Consider the following 18,938-nt stretch of genomic DNA (forward strand, 5'->3'; position numbering starts at 1 on the left):
CAGAAATCATGGAACTGAAAGATTCACTCAATGAAGTAAAAAACAACTGAGAGCTTAAGCAACAGGCTAGAATAAGCAGAAGAAAGAATTTCTGATCTTGAAGATAGTCTTTTTGAAATAATCCAGGTGGACAAAAAAAAAGGAAAGAAGAATTTTGAAAAATGAAGAAAATCTAAGAGAGCTAACAGACAACCTTAAGCACACAAACATTTGAATCATGGGTGTTCCAGAAGGAGAGAAGAAAGGAAAAGGGATGGAAAACCTATTCAATGAAATAATAACAGAAAACTTGCCAGGTATAGGGAGAGACACAGATGTTCAGATTCAGGAGGCTCAAAGATCCCCAAACAGATTCAACTCAAAAAGATTAAACAGATTCAACCTCTCCAAGACACATTATAGTCAAACTGGTAAAGCTCAAAGACGAAGAGAGACTCTTAAAAGAAGCAAGAGAAAAGTGTCAAGTCACCTATAAGGGAGCCCCTATCAGACTAACAGCAGACTTCCCAGCAGTAACTCTACAGGCCAGAAGAAAGTGGGATGATATATTCAAAATACTAAAAGGAAAAAACTGCCAGCCAAGAGTACCATACCCAGCAAAGCTGTCCTTCAGAAATGAGGGGAAAATAGTGTATTTTATATATATACAAAAACTGTTGTTCACCACCATGACCAACCCTACAAGAAATCCTCAAGGAAGTCCTGTGTCTAGAATCTGAAAAACAATAATAACTACCATAAACACACAAGAAAGAACAAAACCCACTGGTAGAACAAAAATGCAAATGAGAAATAGAAAGTAAATCTTACCATCACAAAAAAAACCATAATGGCAATGTAATAATGCCTGCCCCTGCTTTCTGATTTTAGTAATTTTGGTCTTCTCTCTCTTTTTTCCCTTTGGTCAATCTAGACAAAGTTTTGCAAATTTTGTTGATCTTTTGAAAAGAATCAACTTTTGTGTTTTTTTAGTTTTTTTGATTTTTCTCTATTGTTTTTTAATTCCTTGTTTCATATATTTCTGTTGTAGTCTTTATTTCCTACTTATATTTGCTTTTGCTCTTCTTTTTCTATTTTCTTATGGTACAAGTGTACATTACTGATTTGAGATTTTTCTTACAGGTGTTTATAAGTATAAATTTTCCTCTAAGCACTGCATAGCCCTGCATTCTATAAATTTTGATATGTTGTGCTTTAATTTTTATGTCAAAGTACTCTCTAATTTCTCTCTGACTTTTCTTTTTACCGTTGTTTATTTAGGAGAATGTTGTTTAATTTCCACACATTTGTGAATTTTCTAAATTTCCTCTGTTATTGTTGTCAGAGAACATATTTTCTATGGTCTTACGTCTTTTTAAATATATTAAGACTTGTTTTGTGACCTAAAATAAATTAATTAGTTAAAAATTTTTTTTTAAATGAATGGGGTTGTCTCACTGATTCTCACTTCTATCTAATTTCTAATTCTGGGAGTGTTCTGTTTTTTTAAAATAATAAGTTGTTTCGGGCCGGCCCGTGGCTCACTCGGGAGAGTGTGGTGCTGAGAACACCAAGGCCCCGGGTTCGGATCCCATATACGGATGGCCGGTTCGCTCACTGGCTGAGCGTGGTGCTCACAACACCAAGTCAAGGGTTAAGATCCCCTTACCGGTCATCTTTTAAAAAAAAAAATAAATAAATAAAAAATAAAATAAAATAAAATAATAAGTTGTTTCAATTTATAGGAGAAAATATGTGCCCAATATAGGAAGTACGTTAAGAAAATAGAGAGAAATAAAAAAAAACCTCTTAATTCTTGACATTTATATTCCCAGGGATAAGTGGAGGAAAAAATAAAACTTGGGAATTATATCAAATACAAATTTTTAGACCTCTTTTTTAAAAAAAAAATTTAATATAATATCTTGCACATTGTGTCTTTAAAATGGTAATCATTCTCTTTTTTTTTTTTTTTTGGTAGCTGGCTATTGGGGGATCTGAACCCTTGACCTTGGTAGCATTTCTTTAAAATGAAATGCCACGCTTTAACCAACTGAGCTAACTGGCCAGCCCTTAAAATGGTATTCATTTTCATTATAGTCACCTCTTTATTTAGTTTCTTTGGGGTAGAAGTTCTGATTTATGACTATTTCAGATAAAATATAGATACGTTGAATAGTTCTAATAAGCTGACGGAGTATTAAGTCAGGTCTTAGGAACTGAGATAGTGAAAACATGGAGGGATGAAGATTTTAAGGTGTACGGTGTATGTATCAGAAGGAAAAGAAAAAGGAAAACGTGTCATTGACTATGTTTCGGTGCAAGAGAAAAGTAATGTTTTACGTAGAGTGGATGATTAAGATGATTAAAATATGACTGTTATTGCAAATGTCTCAGCTTTGTACGTGCCTTAAGTGAAGTTACTCCTGGAGAAGTCAAGCTTCTTCTTCCTCAATGACACTTTAAAGCATTAAGAATGACTCTCTGTCAAGGAGAATAGGTTTCACTATTGTGAAATTGTAGGAAATTCAGTTTTAACTTAGGTATGGCTTTTTTGAGTCAGAAACTTTCATGTTAATTTCTCCTGAGTAAAGAACAGACTTAAGTGTGTAGGATTAGGAGCTATTTTTATTTTGTTTTAAAGAAATGCCATTTGCTTTTTTGGTTCCTCAGGTACTACTTGTATAACCTGATGTTTCAGACCTGGAAGACCTACGTGCATCAGCGGCAGGAGATGAGGAACAAGTATGTTAGAGCCAAGGACCATGGTAAGAAAAAGAAGTATATGTCTAGAGAAGATGCCCAAATTTACTATTGTAGAAGCTTGAGAGATAAGCACATTCTGTCTGAAAGAGAATAACTCTAAGTCAAAGGGAAGATTTGTTTGATTCCTTTCCTGTTTTTCAGAATGTATGATCTCTGAGTGGGGACTCTCCTGTATGATCAGATCCCTTTGGTTTTCTCCATTTGGCATAGTTTTCACATGATTTGCATGAACTGGCTGTTCTGGCCTACTGGTGCAGTGTCATTTATGTCTCTCCCATGGCACCTGGGGCTTCTGTCTGTCTTGCTCCCTTGGTCAAATTGCAGGGAGACTCTGGAGCAGAGGTGCAGAGCTCATGACTGATCTACTTTGTGTAGGTTGCCCTTTAGTGATCCTGTGGTCAGTTTAGCTCTGGTCGGTGTCTGGTTTCTCTGTGAATCAAGCCCAGAAACCCATGTGGGCAATCTGAGTGATAAAGGCACCAAGTTTCAAAATAATACAGCCTACATTAGCAGCTGCCTCATAGACATTCCATATGAATGTTTTGCAGGCACTTCAAACTCAGCAAGTCACAAATACAACTTGTCAGCTCTCCTACCACTTAGACCTGCTCTTCTTCTTACTTTTCCTATCTGAGTGAGAAGCCTTACTTAGGAATGGCTTGTCCATTCTTCATGCCTCATATCATCAGTTATCTCATCTTATAAAATGGCCCTTTGAGGCAGCATTTGAAATTATCTTTTCTTTACCACTGTCTGAGGTTAATCCTCATCTTTTCCCCAGAATGTTACAGGTACCTCTTCATTAATCTCCCTGCATTTTTCTTCTCCCCCTTCTCATTGTACACATAGCTGCAAGAGTGATAAGACATAGATAAGATCACATTGCTCCTTTCCATAAAATTTCATTTGGCTCTTCTTTGCTTATGGAATAAAATCAACACTTCTTGGTATGGCAAGCAAAGTCTTCACCTATTCTCCTGCCCTATACCCAATGCCCTTGCCACACTAGATGTGCACTTCTTTATCTTTCCATCTTTGCCCCTGCAGTTTCTCCCTCAGGCCCATTTCAAATGTCATCTTCCCTGTGTAGCTTTCCCTGATCTCCCCAGCACAATGGGTTCTTCTTTCCCCTATCTGTGTTCCCAAAGTATGAGAAGCTCTTACCCAGGCCTCTTGGTTATGGCACCAGACATATTGTTTCAGTATTTAGCTGGTAAGTAACTTATGTTTTGTTGTTTATTTTTTAATTTACATACAGTAAGATTTGTTCTTTTTGGTGTATAATTCTATGAGTTTTGATAAATGCATAGGGTCATGTAACTATCACCTCAGTCAAGAGATAAAACAGTCCCATCACTACCAATAGAATTCTCTTGTGCAAAAAACCAAAGAATTTTCTTGTGTTAACCCTTTGTAGCACCCTCCTTCCACACATAACCCCTGGTGACTACTGATCAGTTCTCTGTCACTGTAATTTTTTCTTTTCTCGAATGTTGTATAAACGGAATGGTGTAGTATATAGCTTTTTGACTCTGCCTTCTTTTTTTTTTTTAAAATAATTTATTTTATTTATTGAATCAAAATCAATTATACATATTTTGGAGGTTGAACATTGAGATATGTTGATTAAATCAGTATTACTAACATATATTGTTACAAATCATAATTATTCTTTATGCCCCTTGTCCAACCTCTCCCCTTCCCCCGTTCCCTCCCCCTCCACCCTCTAATTGCCTAGATTTCTTCTCTCCTTCTGAAAGAATAATGGTTACTCTGTTAACTTGTTACCTAGATGATCTGTCCAATGCTGAGAGATGTGATCAGGTCCCCCAATATTATCATAGAGCAGATGCTTCTTCTGTCACTCTGAAATGGGTTTTGTGGAAAGAGACATCCTCTTCTTTTCTTTGTCTCTGCTGGTGACTCTTCTTATGTGAATGCACTCCAGTGGTTGGCGGACCATCTGTGTGGTGGTTGTGGCATCTAGCTGCTTTTGCAGCAGCCATGGTTATTGTGGTGACTGTGGTGGGCCACCCACGTGGAGGTGCTGTTTTTGGCATGCTCCTTGGCACTGGCGGTATGCCTGGTTGTGGGATGTGTTTGGTCCCCTTCTCCTTGCCTTGGGTCCCCGGGAAGGTCCCAAGGTGCTGGCATGTTGTGCCTGGTTGTGGGAGAGAGGTTCAGTCCTCTATCCATGCCCCAGATCCCTGGGTGGTCTCCAAGGTGCTGGCATGTTGGGCCTGGCTGTGGGAGGGTGGTCCGGTCCCCGACTCCATATCCTGGGTCCCTGGGTGGGCCCCAGAGCACTGGCTCAGTGTGCGTGGTTGTGGGAGGGTGGTCTGGTCCCCTTCTCCATGCCCTGGGTCCCTGGGCAGGGCCCAAGGTGCTGGCGTGGTGTGCCTGGTTGTGGGAGAGAGGTTCCAGTCCCCTTTTCCATGACTCAGGTCTCCGGGTGGGCCCTGAAGCGCTGGCTCAGTGTGCCTGGTTGTGGGAGAGAGGTCCATTTCCCTTCTCTTTGCCTCGGGTCCCCAGGCAGGCCCCAAAGTGCTGGTGCAGTGTGCCTGGTTGTGGGAGGGTGGTCCAGTCCCCTTCTCCATGTCCCGGGACCGTGGGTGGGCCCCGAGGTGCTGGCTTGGTGTGCCTGGTTGTGGGAGAGAGGTCCAGTCCCCTTTTCCATGCCTCAGGTCCTTGGGTGGGCCCTGAAGCACTGGCGCATTGTGCCTGGTTGTGGGAGAGAGGACCATTCTCCTTCTCCTTGCCCCGGTTCCCTGGGTGGGCTCCGAGTAGCTGGCATGCTGTGCCTGGTTGTGGGAGAGAGGTCCAGTCCCCAACTCCATACCCCGAGTCCCTGGGTGGGCCCCAATGTGCTGGCTCAGTGTGCCTGATTGTGAGAGAGAGGACTGTTCCCCTTCTCCTTGCCTCAGGTCCCCAGACAGGCCCCAAGGTGCTGGCGTGGTGTGCCTGGTTGTGGGAGGGGCATCCAGTCCTCTTCTCCATGCTTCAGGTCCCCAGGCGGGCCCCAGTGCACTGGTGCAGTTTGCCTGGAAGTGGGATTGGGGTCCAGTCCCCAGGTCCAAGCCTCCAGTTCCCAGTCAGGCCCCAAGGTGCTGGTGGTGTGCCTGGCCCGGAACTAATTTTTTGTCCTTTGCTTCTAACACGGGGGAACTTCCTGTGGGAGCCAGTACTTGAGTATGTGGTTGTTTAAATTGCTACTTTGCTGCTGTTTCCCTAGGGAAGGCTTTTTGTGCAGCTCAGGGTTTAATGGTTGGTATTATAGGTACTTCCGGCTCTCCAGAGACCCAGTGGATCTGTGTTCTGTAGAATCTCTGATCTGGGCCTGAGTTTTTTCATCAATCTCCACCCCATGCAATTCTGTATTCCTGACCCGTCTCCTCTGAGTGGTCCTGTGTTGATTGGGGGGCAGATCAGCTGTCCTTGCCGTGCCCCAGTGATCCCCTGGTGGGCCTGTCTCCCCCACTGCCCGTGCTCCAAACACTTCCCATGCGATAGGCCCTGCACCGGTCCCTTATGATGACTCACCGGCCTCTGAATGGCTCCCTTTTTTCAGCTGTTCTGGCTCCTCGCTCCTGCGTGGATCCATGGGAACCCTATTAGTGGTCTTGCTGTCTTGGGGGCCACCAAGGCCCTCTTCTCTCCTGCTGCCTCCAAGCAACTCCATCTGGAGTGCACAGCTGCAGCTTTTGCCGGCTCCTGCTCCATGTGCTCATCAGCTCGAGCCTTAAAGCAGCCATGGCCTGAAACGCTCAAAGCAGCTTTTTCTTTCTGTCATTGTAGTTTCTCCAGCCTTTATGAACTCCATAGGTCTCTCTTCCCCTTCCCCTGAGCTCCAGCGGCCCCGGCTTGGCTGATGTTACATTTTTATAGTTGTAAATTGGTTGATTTGTGGAAGAGAGTGATGCTGTGGACCGTCTATTCCGCCATCTTGATTGGATCTTGAATCTGCCTTCTTTCATTTAGCATAATGCATGTGAGATTCATCCAAGTTGCTGCATATATCAGTAGTTCATTTTTTTTACAAGGGTACTTGAAAAAGTTTGTGGAAAAATAGAATTAAAAGATAATATAAATCTTTCCATGAACTTTTAGAAGACTCCTTGTATTGCTGAGTAGTATTCCATTATATGGGTATACCAGGGTCTGTCCATTCACCATCCGAATGGCATCTGTGTTGTTTCCAATTTTAGACGATTATGAAAATGTTGCTAGAAACATTTGTATACAGGTTTCTATATGAATACTGCTCTTGGGTAAATTATCTAGGAGTAGGGTTGCTGCATCATATAGTAGTAGTTGCAAATTTAATTTCATAAGGAACTGTCAAACTGTTTTCCAAAGTGGCTGAACCATTTCGCACTTCCACCAGCAATTTATAAGAGTTCTACTTGCTCTACATTCTCACTGGCACTTGTTATTGCCATTTAAAAATTTTTTTTTAACCATACTAATAGGTGTGTAGAGGTATTTCATTGTGGTTTTAATTTGCATTTCCCTAATGATTAAAGATGTTGAGTATTTTTTTTTATAATAATTTGCTATTTATATCTCTTCTTTGGTGACATATCTGTTCAAGATCGTTTGTCCTTTTAAATAGGGTTGTTTGTGTTCTTGTGGAATTTTGAGAGGTCTATATATATATATATATATTTTGGTTCTTTTATCAGAAGCACAATTTGCAAATATTTTCTCTCAGTCTACTTTTCATTCTCTTAACTGTCTTTTGCAGAGCAAAAGTTTCTAATTTTGATGAAGTCCAATTTATCCAGTTTTTATTTTATGGATTATGTTTTTGGCATCATATCTTGTGAGGCTGTTGCACGGAAAAGGAACTAGAACACCCAATTGAGAGTTTTAAAAAGGGGATCTTTATTAGCCGGCCGGTGACTGTCTCTCCAGATATTCTGGTAAGAGAGCAGCCCTGAGTCTAAGTTTAAGGGGCCTTTTGAAGGCAAAAAGTTACATAGTCACACAGGCAAAAAAATCATAGAGTCACAGAGTCAAAGTTATCATTTAGTCACACACTTAAAGTTATCATATAGTCACACACATTTCCTCCTGGTGTGAGGAGGGAGGGTGTTTGGTGAGGCCTAGCTCAAGCTGGTTACAGAAACCAAGATAAGCCAGTTAATCACTCAGGGACAGCAAGAAATTCCCCAGGCCAGTTTCCTCCCTAGGTTGTCTGGATACATCTGGATACAGCTCTTGGTTTTGTCAGCCAGGAACAGCATAGGCAGGAAATAGCAAAGGCAGGCAGAATTTAAAATTTTTTTAAGTACAGGATAATTTTTAACTTCTAATTTCTACTAGGGGTGCTGGGGAGGTTTTCAAACAAAAAACACTTCTCAAACAGTAAAAATGGCATAAGCTAAATCAGTCTGCCTTGTCACAATCTTAAATGTCGTATCTAAGAATTCTGCCTAACACAAGGTCACAGAGATTTTTGTTTCTTCTAAAAGTTCTGTATTTTACATAGTGGATCTTATATATCCTGCAACCTTGCTAAGTTTATTAATTCTAAGAGCTGTTTCGTAGATTCCGTGCAATTTTCTGTGTTAGACAGTCAAGTCATCTGTGAATAGAGACAGTTTTATTCCTTCCTTTCCAAGTTCTTTTTATTTTTTATTTTATTACACTGGCTAGGACTTCCAGTGCAATATCAAATAGGAGTGGTAAGAGTGGACATTCGTGCCTTGTTCCCGATCTTAAGGAAAAAGCATTCAGTCTTTAACCATTAAGTATGACGTTAGCAGTAGGTTTTTTGTTTCTATTCCTAGTTTTCTGAGTATTTTTATCATTAATAATGTTGAGTTTTTTCAAGGTTTTTTTTGGCATCTATTGAGATGATTATGTGGCATTTCTTTTTTAGTCTGGTACTATTGTTACTATGGTGAATTATATAGAGTGATTTTTGAATTTTGAACCAACTTTACATTTCTCAGATTAATGCTAATTCAGCTTGCTAATATTTTGTTAATTTTTTTTTTTTTTTTTTTTGCAGCTGGCTGGTATGGGGATCTGAACCCATGACCTTGGCATTACAAGGTGGTGCTCTAACCAATTGAACTAACTAGCCAGGCTTTGTTAAGGATTTTTGCATCTATATTCATGAGGGATATTGGACATTTTGTTGTAATGTCTCTGTCTGGTTTTGTTTCAGGGTAATACTGGCCTTTTAGAATGAGTTGAGAAGTGGTTCATTGTCTTCTGTTTTCTGAAAGAGATTTGAAAAATTGGTATTACTTCTTTAATGTTTAGTAAAATTCTCTGGTGAAATCTGGGGCTGGAATTTTCTTTGGAGGGTTTTTAACTTTTAATTCAAGTTTTAAAATAGATTTAAGACTCTTTAGGTTATTTATTTCATCTTGAGTGCTTTTAGATAGTTTGTACCTTTCAAAGAATTGTTCCATTTCAAATATGTTGTGAAATTTATGGGCAAAGAGTATTTCATTATGATTTTAATTTCTTCAGGTCTGTAGTCATAGCCCCTCTTTTATTCCTGATGTTGGTAATTTGTATAGTATTTTATTTGTCAGTCTGGCTAGAGGTTTATCAATTTTATTGATCTTTTCAAATAACCAGCTTTTGTGTTCATTGATATTCTCTATTGTTTTTTTTGTTTTCAAGTTCTTTGGTTTCTGCTCCTTTCTTTATTGTTATCTTGCTTCTGCAAGCTTTGGTTTTAATTTGGTCTTCTTTTTCTTATTTAAGGTGCTGAGGCTATTGATGTGAGACCTTACCTTTTTTCTAACATAAATATTTACTACCATCAAATTTCCTTAAACACTGCTTTAACTGCATCACACAAATTTTAATATGTTCCATTCCCATCTTCTTTTTTTTTTTTTTTTTTTGTCTTTTTCGTGACTGGCACTCAGCCAGTGAGTGCACCGGCCATTCCTGTATAGGATCCGAACCCACAGCGGGAGCGTTGCTGCACTCCCAGCGCCGCACTCTCCCGAGTGCACCACGGGCTCAGCCCTCCCATCTTCATTAATATAAAATGTTTTCTAATTTCCCTTGAAACTTCCTCTTTGACAGATTATTTAGATGTTTAGTTTTCTAATATTTGGGGATTTTCCCATATCCTTCTCTTAAGAATTTCTAGTTTATTCCATTATGATCAGAGAACAGGACTTAGTATGATTTCAGTTCTTTTAATTTTGTTAAGGTTTGTTTCGTGGCCCAGAATATGCTTTATCTTGTAAGTGTTTTATATTTACTTGAAGAACACGCATTCTGCTGTCCTACATTGTTATTTAGAGTTACAATTAATACAGCTAAATATCATGGAGTAGAAGAAGTGTTATAGGCGTCGGGAGAAAATCACCCTTGGAGACCGATATAGAAAAAGAGAAAAAGATTTTTACTTCAGCGGCCAGGACCTTACCAGCCAATTCAAGGTGCAGCACCGAACCATCTTTGTTCTCAGTTTTTAAAGCTGCAAGTGCGGCAGCTCGGTCGCCCGATCACTGCGCCAAGAGCTATTAGCCAATGCAAGCAAGCCAACAGTACATGAGCTAATTTTGCCGTTAGCGGAGCTCCTCCTGTCCCACCCGCACTTCCCCGCCTAACTTTCACACAATGGAGGGGCTATCTTAAGTGCTGTCGGCCCTGCTCTTAGAAAGAGGGCATTACTTCAGAAGAGAAAAGTCATTTGAATTTTTAAGATAGAAAGAGTTATTTCTGACATATGACAATTATTTCAGGCCTTAGGGAAGCATGGTTCTCACATTGTCATGTTCATCAGAATCATATCAGAGACAGTTAATGCAGAAACCTGGATTCCATGCTCAGAAAATAATAGCTAGCATTTCTGGAGGCATTTTTTATAGATAGTCTCATTTATATTTTACAAACTTATCTCTAAGAGAGAATTATTTTATAGACAAGGAGCCTATGTGAGGGTACTTAGCTAATAAGTAAAAGAACGAGTATTTAAACTTGCTTGTCTTACTCAGGAGCCCAAACTCTAAACCACAGTACCATGCTAGTCTTCATTACATAAAGTGCTTGATTTCTGAAGTCCAGGATGGGCCCAAGGAAACTACATGTTAAACTCTCCTATTTATATTTTTATTTGTCTTGTTAACAACTATGAAATATAAAGTATAACTATTGTCCTACTGACCACATCGTGGAGAATATCATAAAAATGGTTTACATAATTTTATTTCCTCCTTTGTATTTTGAAATGAAATTTACTTCATTAGTGCTGACTTTCATTATGAAAATGGAATTTACCACAAAGGGAGACCTGTGGACCTTTGTACTTCCCATATCTAGTAAATTGCCTCCTTCCAGGATCATTACTTTCCTTTTTATTTTGTTTCCCCATAGCCACATCCTTTTGTTTTGTCTTGATTACTCCACTTCACAATTATTCTTTCAAACAGCAAGTTTTATAACATGATTTCTTTAATTTTATGTTATGGAAAAATTTAAATATCTATAAAATTTGTTTATTTTTATTTATTTATTTTTTATTGAAGCATAATTGATTATACATATTTTGGGGGTACAGTGTTGACTGTAATGTCTACAAATTTTTTTTTTTTTTTAAAGATGACCAGTAAGGGGATCTTAACCCTTGACTTGGTGTTGTCAGCACCATGCTCTCCCAAGTGAGCTAACCAGCCATCCCTATATAGGGATATGAACCCGTGACCTTGGTGTTATCAGCACCACACTCTCCCAAGTGAGCCACAGGCCAGCCCCAATATCTACAAAATTTAAAGATAGAATAATGAACCTCCATGTACCCATCACCCAGCTTCGGTGATTATCAGTCCACACTGGTCTTGTTACATCCCTATACCCACTCACTTTTCTGCTGCCTATTTATTAAAATCATTTCATCTATAAGCATTGCAGACCATTTCTATAAAAATTTGAGTAAGGCGTTTTAAAGCACAGCATTTCTGAACAATCCAGTACACGGATTTTCCTTAAATGCTTTGTAAATGTCATCATTTATACAAGTCTTCACATGTACTTGCATCCTTCTTAATTTTGTAGTGCTTCACAACTTTTCTAGCAGGGGTTACTTGAAGGTTAGAGAGATTTAAGTATTCAAAGGAGCTTTTATCATCGTAACCCAGAGCAATCCATCTCCCCACAACCCCTTTTTAAAAATCTCTTTGGTGGATCTAGATGCAAAGCAAAGGATGCGACAGGCCTGGAAATCCTGGTTGATCTACGTAGTTGTTCGTAGGACCAAACTTCAAATGCAGACCACCGCTCTGGAGTTTAGGCAGCGAAGTATTTTCTGGTGAGTGCACCCCATTACCCTACAGATCAGCAGCTATCATTTTACCTCAGCAGCTTTATGCTGCTTTACCCACCTTAAACCAAAGTTTTGAACATAGTTGATGCCTAATAAATATTTATTAGTAACTTGTTCAGGTTTTCATGTAATCATAATTAACACTAATGGAATACAGTCAGCCCTCCATGTCTGTTGGTTCCACATCTGTGGATTCAACCAACCGCAGATCAAAAATACTTGGGGAAAAAAGATGCACCTGCACTGAACATGTATAGACTTTTTCTTGTCATCATTCCCTAAACAATACAGTATAACAACTATTTACATAGTATTTACATTGTATTAGGTTTTATAAGTAATCTAGGGATGACTCAAAGTATAAGGGAGGATGTGAATAGGTTGTATGTAAATACATGCCATTTTATATCAGGATCTTGAGCATTTGCCGATTTTTTTTTTTATCTTCAGGAGGTCCTGGAACCAATCTCCTGCACTTACTACCCTGTGTTAAGTTTGTATATATTAATTTTTTTAATGTAAAGTATCGTATTTAATCCTCACCATAAACTATAAAAAACAATACCATTTTTGTGTAAGATGTACAATAAAGTTCAGAAAGGTTGAGGAACTTGCCTGAGCTCATACAAGTTATAATTGGCAAAACTAAGGCTGACCACCCATGCTCTTAACTGCTCTGCACTGCATCCCATCAGCATTGTGGACACATTGGAGGGACAGGAGTTAGTCCACTTTTAAAACCAGACATATAACAGTGAGCTGCTTTAAAATCGGACTGATTCCCCTGTACATTGTCTCTAGTGGTCCTTTGGTGTCCTGAATGATAGTATATTAAAAGCTCAGTTCCTGCCTGAAAGAGCTGGGTAGTGAATATAGTATGGATAAGAGCAGAGGTTTTGCAGCTGCACTGACCTGGGTTTAAATCCCTGTTCCAACCTGTATTATTGATTTATTTCACCTCTCCAAGTCTCACTTTCTTCATCTGCAAAATAAGCACATCAAATATCTTTCAGGGTTGTCATTGGGAAGAAATAAGGTAATATCTGTAAAATATTTAGCGGTGCCCAGAACATCAGTAGACATAAAGAAGTTATTTAAATAAAAATAAAATAGTTATTTAAAATATATTCAGCAAGTATTTTTAAATGCTTAATTTGTGTGCAGTTCTACTTGAATCTATGGGGGATATTTTTATGTAATCAGTTCATTTAGTCGGTGTCTATTCATTGAGGGATTAAAATGTCCTTGGTACTGTATTTGTGCTGGGGACATAATTCGGGGAACTTGTAATTCCCTAAGTGATTAAAAAGAGAGGTAATCATGCAAGATAGCATGAGATATTGAAGTAAGTGATAACAGGTAAGCATGGTCCAGTTTAGGAAGAAAGAGAGATCTCTCTGAGTTAGAGTTGACCAAGCAAAGTGAGGTAAAGCAGAGGCTGCAAACTCTTATTTCCTCATGACTGTTTTTCTACAGCAAATTAGAAAATAAGTGGGAAAAAAACTTAGATTGAAATGAAAACCTGGCCAGGATAGAAGGAAGGGGAGGGATCCAGCAACACTGGAAATCTAAAAGCCACTTTTTTGCAGATTATCCTGTGAAGTCTTCTGATTTTTAAATGTTGGCAATAACTCATATGAGACAAACTGTAGTCAAACAGAGTATGTCTATAGTGTCTAAGCTGGATCTGACCTTAGGAAACATTAGTTTCCAACTCTTAATTGGCATCTCTGGGATTGCTTCTCGATGTGTGTGTGTGTGTGTGTTTTAGCAGTGGATCTAGAGATGGCACTGTGAGGGAAAGGGACTTGAGCTGAGGGTCCGACGCCTAGCATTAACTGCCTTTGTCTTTTCTTGGTGAATTTTTTTGTGACTGGTTCCATCTTCGATTTTCTCTATCAGGATATGGTGGAGCAAGTGGAGGTGGCGACTAGGACAGGTCCGTGCAGGCCATGCCCTCCATGCCTCAGCTGTGAAGCACAGGGCCCTGAGCCTCCAGATGCAGGTGAGTCCAGCAGATTCAGGTTTTGGGGTCCTCTGAACATGTTGTCAAGCTCCACACCCACAGAGGGCAGAATCACTCCCATCAGGAAGCCATCATGCTGCTACAGGGCTCTTCAACAGACAGAAGCTGCTATTAAGAATAATGCAGAGGCTTGTCCTAGATGTGATTAGAGGTATCTAGAGAATTTCTGGTAAATGTGGAGCTGGAAAGGGATTTATGAATTAGTTAAAAACATGTTTAAAGAAACAGTAGTATACTTTTATTTCCTCTTTACTGTTTTTCCTAAAGCAAATCAGAAAATAATGAAGGCACTAAAGAAACTAAGATCAAAAAGAAAACATGGCTTCTTTGTCCTTATAGTTTTGCTTATCTCAGAGATTAGGGAGGTTTTGGTCAGTTATAAGGCCTAAGGCCTGTATCAAAACTATGGTGCGGTGAAACTTTCTTATGACTTTTCATATACTCTGTGAATTTCCGTCGCTTTTTTGTGTCTGCTGAGTACTTATAGGACCGCCAAGTCAGTTATAGAAAATAGAACAGGGAAGAGGAAAAAGAAGTGCCTGTTACTAAATGTAGGAATAGTATCTTTTTAATCTGACAAGTTGCATAGTCCATGCAAGTACATGCCAATCACATGCAAATAGTATATTACAGTCATCTAGATGAGGGATCAGCAAACTCTGTCCTGTAAGTCAAATTTGGCCTGCTTTCTGTTTTTGTAAATAATGTTTTATTGGGATGCTTCTTCACCCATACATTTATGTATTGTCTATGGCTGCTTTTAGGCTACAAGGGCCAAACTACTCAAGTAGCTACAACGGAGACTGTATGGCCTGCAAAGACTAAAATATTTGTTATCTGACCCTTTTAAAAAAAAGTTTTCTGACCTCTGAACTTGTAGGTTCTCCTGAGCCGTAGCAAGGAAATAAGAGATACAGTTCTCGCCAATAATAGTAATAGTAACAACAACAGCAGCAGCAACAGCAATAACTTTTATATTGCACTGGACTAAGTGTGTTCCATGCATTATCTCATTTAATTTTTATATTTTTTAATCCCATGTTATGGTTGGGGAAAATAGGAGGATTAAATAATTTGAACCAGGGTCTTATGTGTAGCAAAGGTCAGAGCCAGGATTTAACCCAAGCAGCCTGAAAACTGCAAAGCCATTCTCTTAACCACCGTGCTGTATTATCATTAATAGACTTGTAACCTCAAATGGGTAAATGCTGTGAGCATAGGATGATAATGAGACTGATTTTCTGTCATTGATGGACAACTCTATGAATGTTCTTCTCTATCAAATAGCCACTTTGAGGGCCGAGCCCGTGGCGCACTCGGGAGAGTGCGGCGCTGGGAGCGCGGCGCTCCCGCCGCCGCGGGTTCGGATCCTATATAGCAATGGCCGGTGCGCTCACTGGCTGAGTGCCGGTCACGAAAAAGACAAAAAAGAAAAAAAAAAAAGAAAAAAGTAGCCACTTTGAGAGGATATAAACTCATTCTACTGATGTTATTTTTGCTCAGCACATTTTTAAAATTCCTTTTTTACAATTATCTTCAAAGCTTGCAACAACAGATTTGATTGAATATTTTTAGTGATAGCAGGTTTGCGTGGTTTGAGGTTGGATTTAACTTATAAAAACAGCCAAAAGCCATTCAGAGTGAAATCCAGTGAAAAATGTGAGTAATCAAGATAATATTTATACAGAGGATAAACTATATGAGGTTCTAAGTAAAACCTGGACTTTATTGTGTAGATTATAAGTAATGTAATAATGCCTTGTGTGTGATTAAGTACCACAAGGTTTACTAAGAACTTATACTTAATCATTTCTCTTAATCCTCACAACATCTGTATGAACTAGGCAGGGCAGACATTATGAGTTTGGTGAAGTTAAAAAAAATTAAATATATGTATTTCAAACCTAGAAACATAAAATATAAATCATTTATAAAATATTAACAGATATCAGAGTATCCACTACCCAGGTGTTAGCATTTTCTATACATGCTCCAGAATTTTTTAAAATAATAAAATGTAGTAGATACTGCCAAAACCTCACCCTTCTACCCTTCCGCTGCCTCTCCTCCTCAGAGATAGCCACTATCCCAATCCTGATGTGATCGTGCTCTTGTATTCTTTTTTTCTTGGAAAAATTTGTACATATACCCTACCCATGAAGAATAAATGTTATGGCTTTGTGTAGTTAGGACATTTATGAATGGTGTCATACTGTCCATTTATTTCACAGCTTGATTTTTTTATACAATTTTTTTGTGTGTGTGTGGCTGGCCAGTACAGGGATCCAAACCCTTGACCTTGGTGTTATCAGTACCACACTCTATTGAGTGAGCTAACCAGCCAGGCTATGCAACAAATTTTTGAGGTTTATCCATGTGGAAATCTATTAATTGTGTATATTATACCACTGTATGAATAAGGCACAGTTTATCTGGTCGCCTACTGGTAGACTGTTGATTACTTCTAGTTTTTGCAGTTACAAACAGTGCTGCAGAGAGCATTCTCAAACATATATCCTTGGGCTAATGTCTGAGTGTTTTCTCTAATCTGGTTCCAAGAAGTGAAATTGCTGGGTCATTGGATTTTCATCTCTTCATCTTTGTTGAGTGTCACCCAATTGCTCTCCAGTGCTGTGCCAGTTTACTTGCTAATGTTTCAATTCTGATTTCTTTCAGACTCATTAGTGCTTTGCATTGCCAGAGTTGGTCATTTTTGCCAATTTTGATGGGTGTGAAATGGTCACTTATTGTTGTATTGATTTATATTTTACTGATTCCTAGTGAGGCTGAGCATATTTTCATACACTTATTTGCCATTTGTCTTCTTTATATTCCCTCACTCCTGTTTTTCTGTTGGGTTATTTGGCTTTTTCTTATGATTTATAGATGTTGTTGATTCTGCTAACTAATACTTTGTTATATAGGTAGCATGTACTTTTCAGTTTGTTGCTTTTTTTTTTTTTTTTGCTTTGTTTATGATTCTTTTCTACATATAGGAGTTACTAATTTCAATGTAGCCTAATTTATGCTTTTTTCTTATGGTTTGGTCTAAAATACATCTCAGCACAGCCTTGTGACACCAGGTTCATGGGTTCAGACCCCCAAACCAGCCAGCTGCCAAAAAAAAAAAAACCTACCCAAAAACCAAAATAAAATACATCTTGGGTTTAATTTTATAAATTGTATGAAACAGGATTTTAGTTTATCTTTTTCCATATAGATAGTTAATTGCGTCAGCACTATTAACTGATTAGTCCATCTTTTCATCTTTTTTATACTGATTATTTTACCTCTTTTATTGACCAAAGTCTTACTTATTCATGGATCTGTTTCTAGGCTCTGTGTTCCACTGGTCTGTTTATCTCTGAGCCAACACCACACAGTTTTAGTTATAATTTAATGAAGCAGGTAAGAAAGAACACAGATTCTCAAGTCAAACCGTGCAGGTGGAAATTCTGCCTCCATCACCTGTTAGGTTTGTGCCTTTGAATGAGTTACTTAACTTCCCCGTATCTCAGATTTATTTCTTATCTATAAGTAGATGATTTATGGATACTTACCTCATGGGATAGTTGAGAATTTAGTGAGATAATACATGTAATATGCTTAGAGCAATGTCGAGAATGCTTAATAAATGGTAGCTATTTGCTATTCCTACTCCTATTTTATAGCTCTTAAGTCTCTACATATGGGGGGAAATCATCTTTATTTTTGTTCTTTTTAAAATGTGTTGATTATTCTTTTTTACTCTTTCTGACTAATTTTAGCATCAACTTGTCAAGTTCCACAACAAAACCCACTATGATTTTCATTATGATATATTGACTTTTTATATTAGGCTGGGAAAATTGTCATGTTTACGATATTCAGTGATTCCATCCATGAATTAGATATATTGTGATATACTGGCAAGCATGAGAGAGAGATTAGGAAGGATGAGGTTAGAGGTAACAAGGAACCAGACCATAGAGCCTTGCAGGCCACACCCCATAAAGGCTTTGGCTTTTAGTCTAGGGGAGGTGGGGAGCTGCTGGCTGAGAGCAGAGGAGTGAGATGATCACATCTACCTCTTAACAGGATCCCTGTGGTTTCATAGTGTATATTTTGGGTAGAAAGGGAAGGGTGTGTGTGTGTGTGTGTGTGTGTGTGTGTGTGTGTGTGTGTGTGTGTGTGTGTGTGTGTGTGTGTGTGTGTGTGTGTGTGTGTGTGTGTGTGTGTGTGTTTATATTTTCAAGAAGAAATAAGGAAAAATTAACTAAAAACTTACCAAAAAGGGGTGTGTGTGTGTGTGTGTTTATATTTTCAAGAAGAAATAAGGAAAAATTAACTAAAAACTTACCAAAAAATGGTTACCTACAGGAGGAGGGAGGGAACTGTGGGAATAGAGTACTTCTGTGAATTTACTATGTCAATATAGTTTTAACTTTGGAACTATATAAATATTCTACATAATTAAAAAGCAAAAGTAAATCAAAAAGCAATCGCTAGAATTTTTAAAACAAACTGAAACAAACTTATATCAAGTTTCTGGCAATGATTACGCAGAAAGTAATTACTGCGTAACTTTAAAAGTAACTTTAAAATATAATATTTTGACTGTTCATCCCTGGTAGAGTGTATTCTGAGGACACAAAGATCTACTAAGAAATCTGATACTGCATTCAGTGGTCTTATTGTTACTAGCAGGTTTAGAATTGTTATCCTGAAACTATTATAGCTACATTTTAAGATAAAACAAGTAATTATGGCAGTGTCATTAGGAATCAAGGTAGGAATCAGTGTAAAAGAAAAGATTGTAAGTATAAAATCAAAGAAATTAAACTTCTGTAATCTGAAACTGGAAATGTAAATAATCAGTATGGACTC

The 18,938-nt window shown here is 38.6% G+C and overlaps 1 protein-coding gene across 2 annotated transcripts in view; it reads left to right on the forward strand.

Annotated features, from left to right (window-relative positions):
* Positions 1-18,938, forward strand: part of SFI1 (SFI1 centrin binding protein) — a 93,405-nt gene that overhangs the window by 27,863 nt on the left and 46,604 nt on the right. For both annotated transcript variants that reach the window (XM_063087215.1, XM_063087214.1), the window contains exons 6-8: positions 2,653-2,747; positions 11,914-12,031; positions 13,949-14,051. In XM_063087215.1, coding sequence (XP_062943285.1) covers positions 2,653-2,747; positions 11,914-12,031; positions 13,949-14,051 — 316 coding nt within the window. The remainder of the gene's footprint in view (positions 1-2,652; positions 2,748-11,913; positions 12,032-13,948; positions 14,052-18,938) is intronic.

This window comes from Cynocephalus volans, chromosome 2 (genome assembly GCF_027409185.1).
Source record: "Cynocephalus volans isolate mCynVol1 chromosome 2, mCynVol1.pri, whole genome shotgun sequence".
Lineage (NCBI taxonomy): Eukaryota > Metazoa > Chordata > Mammalia > Dermoptera > Cynocephalidae > Cynocephalus > Cynocephalus volans.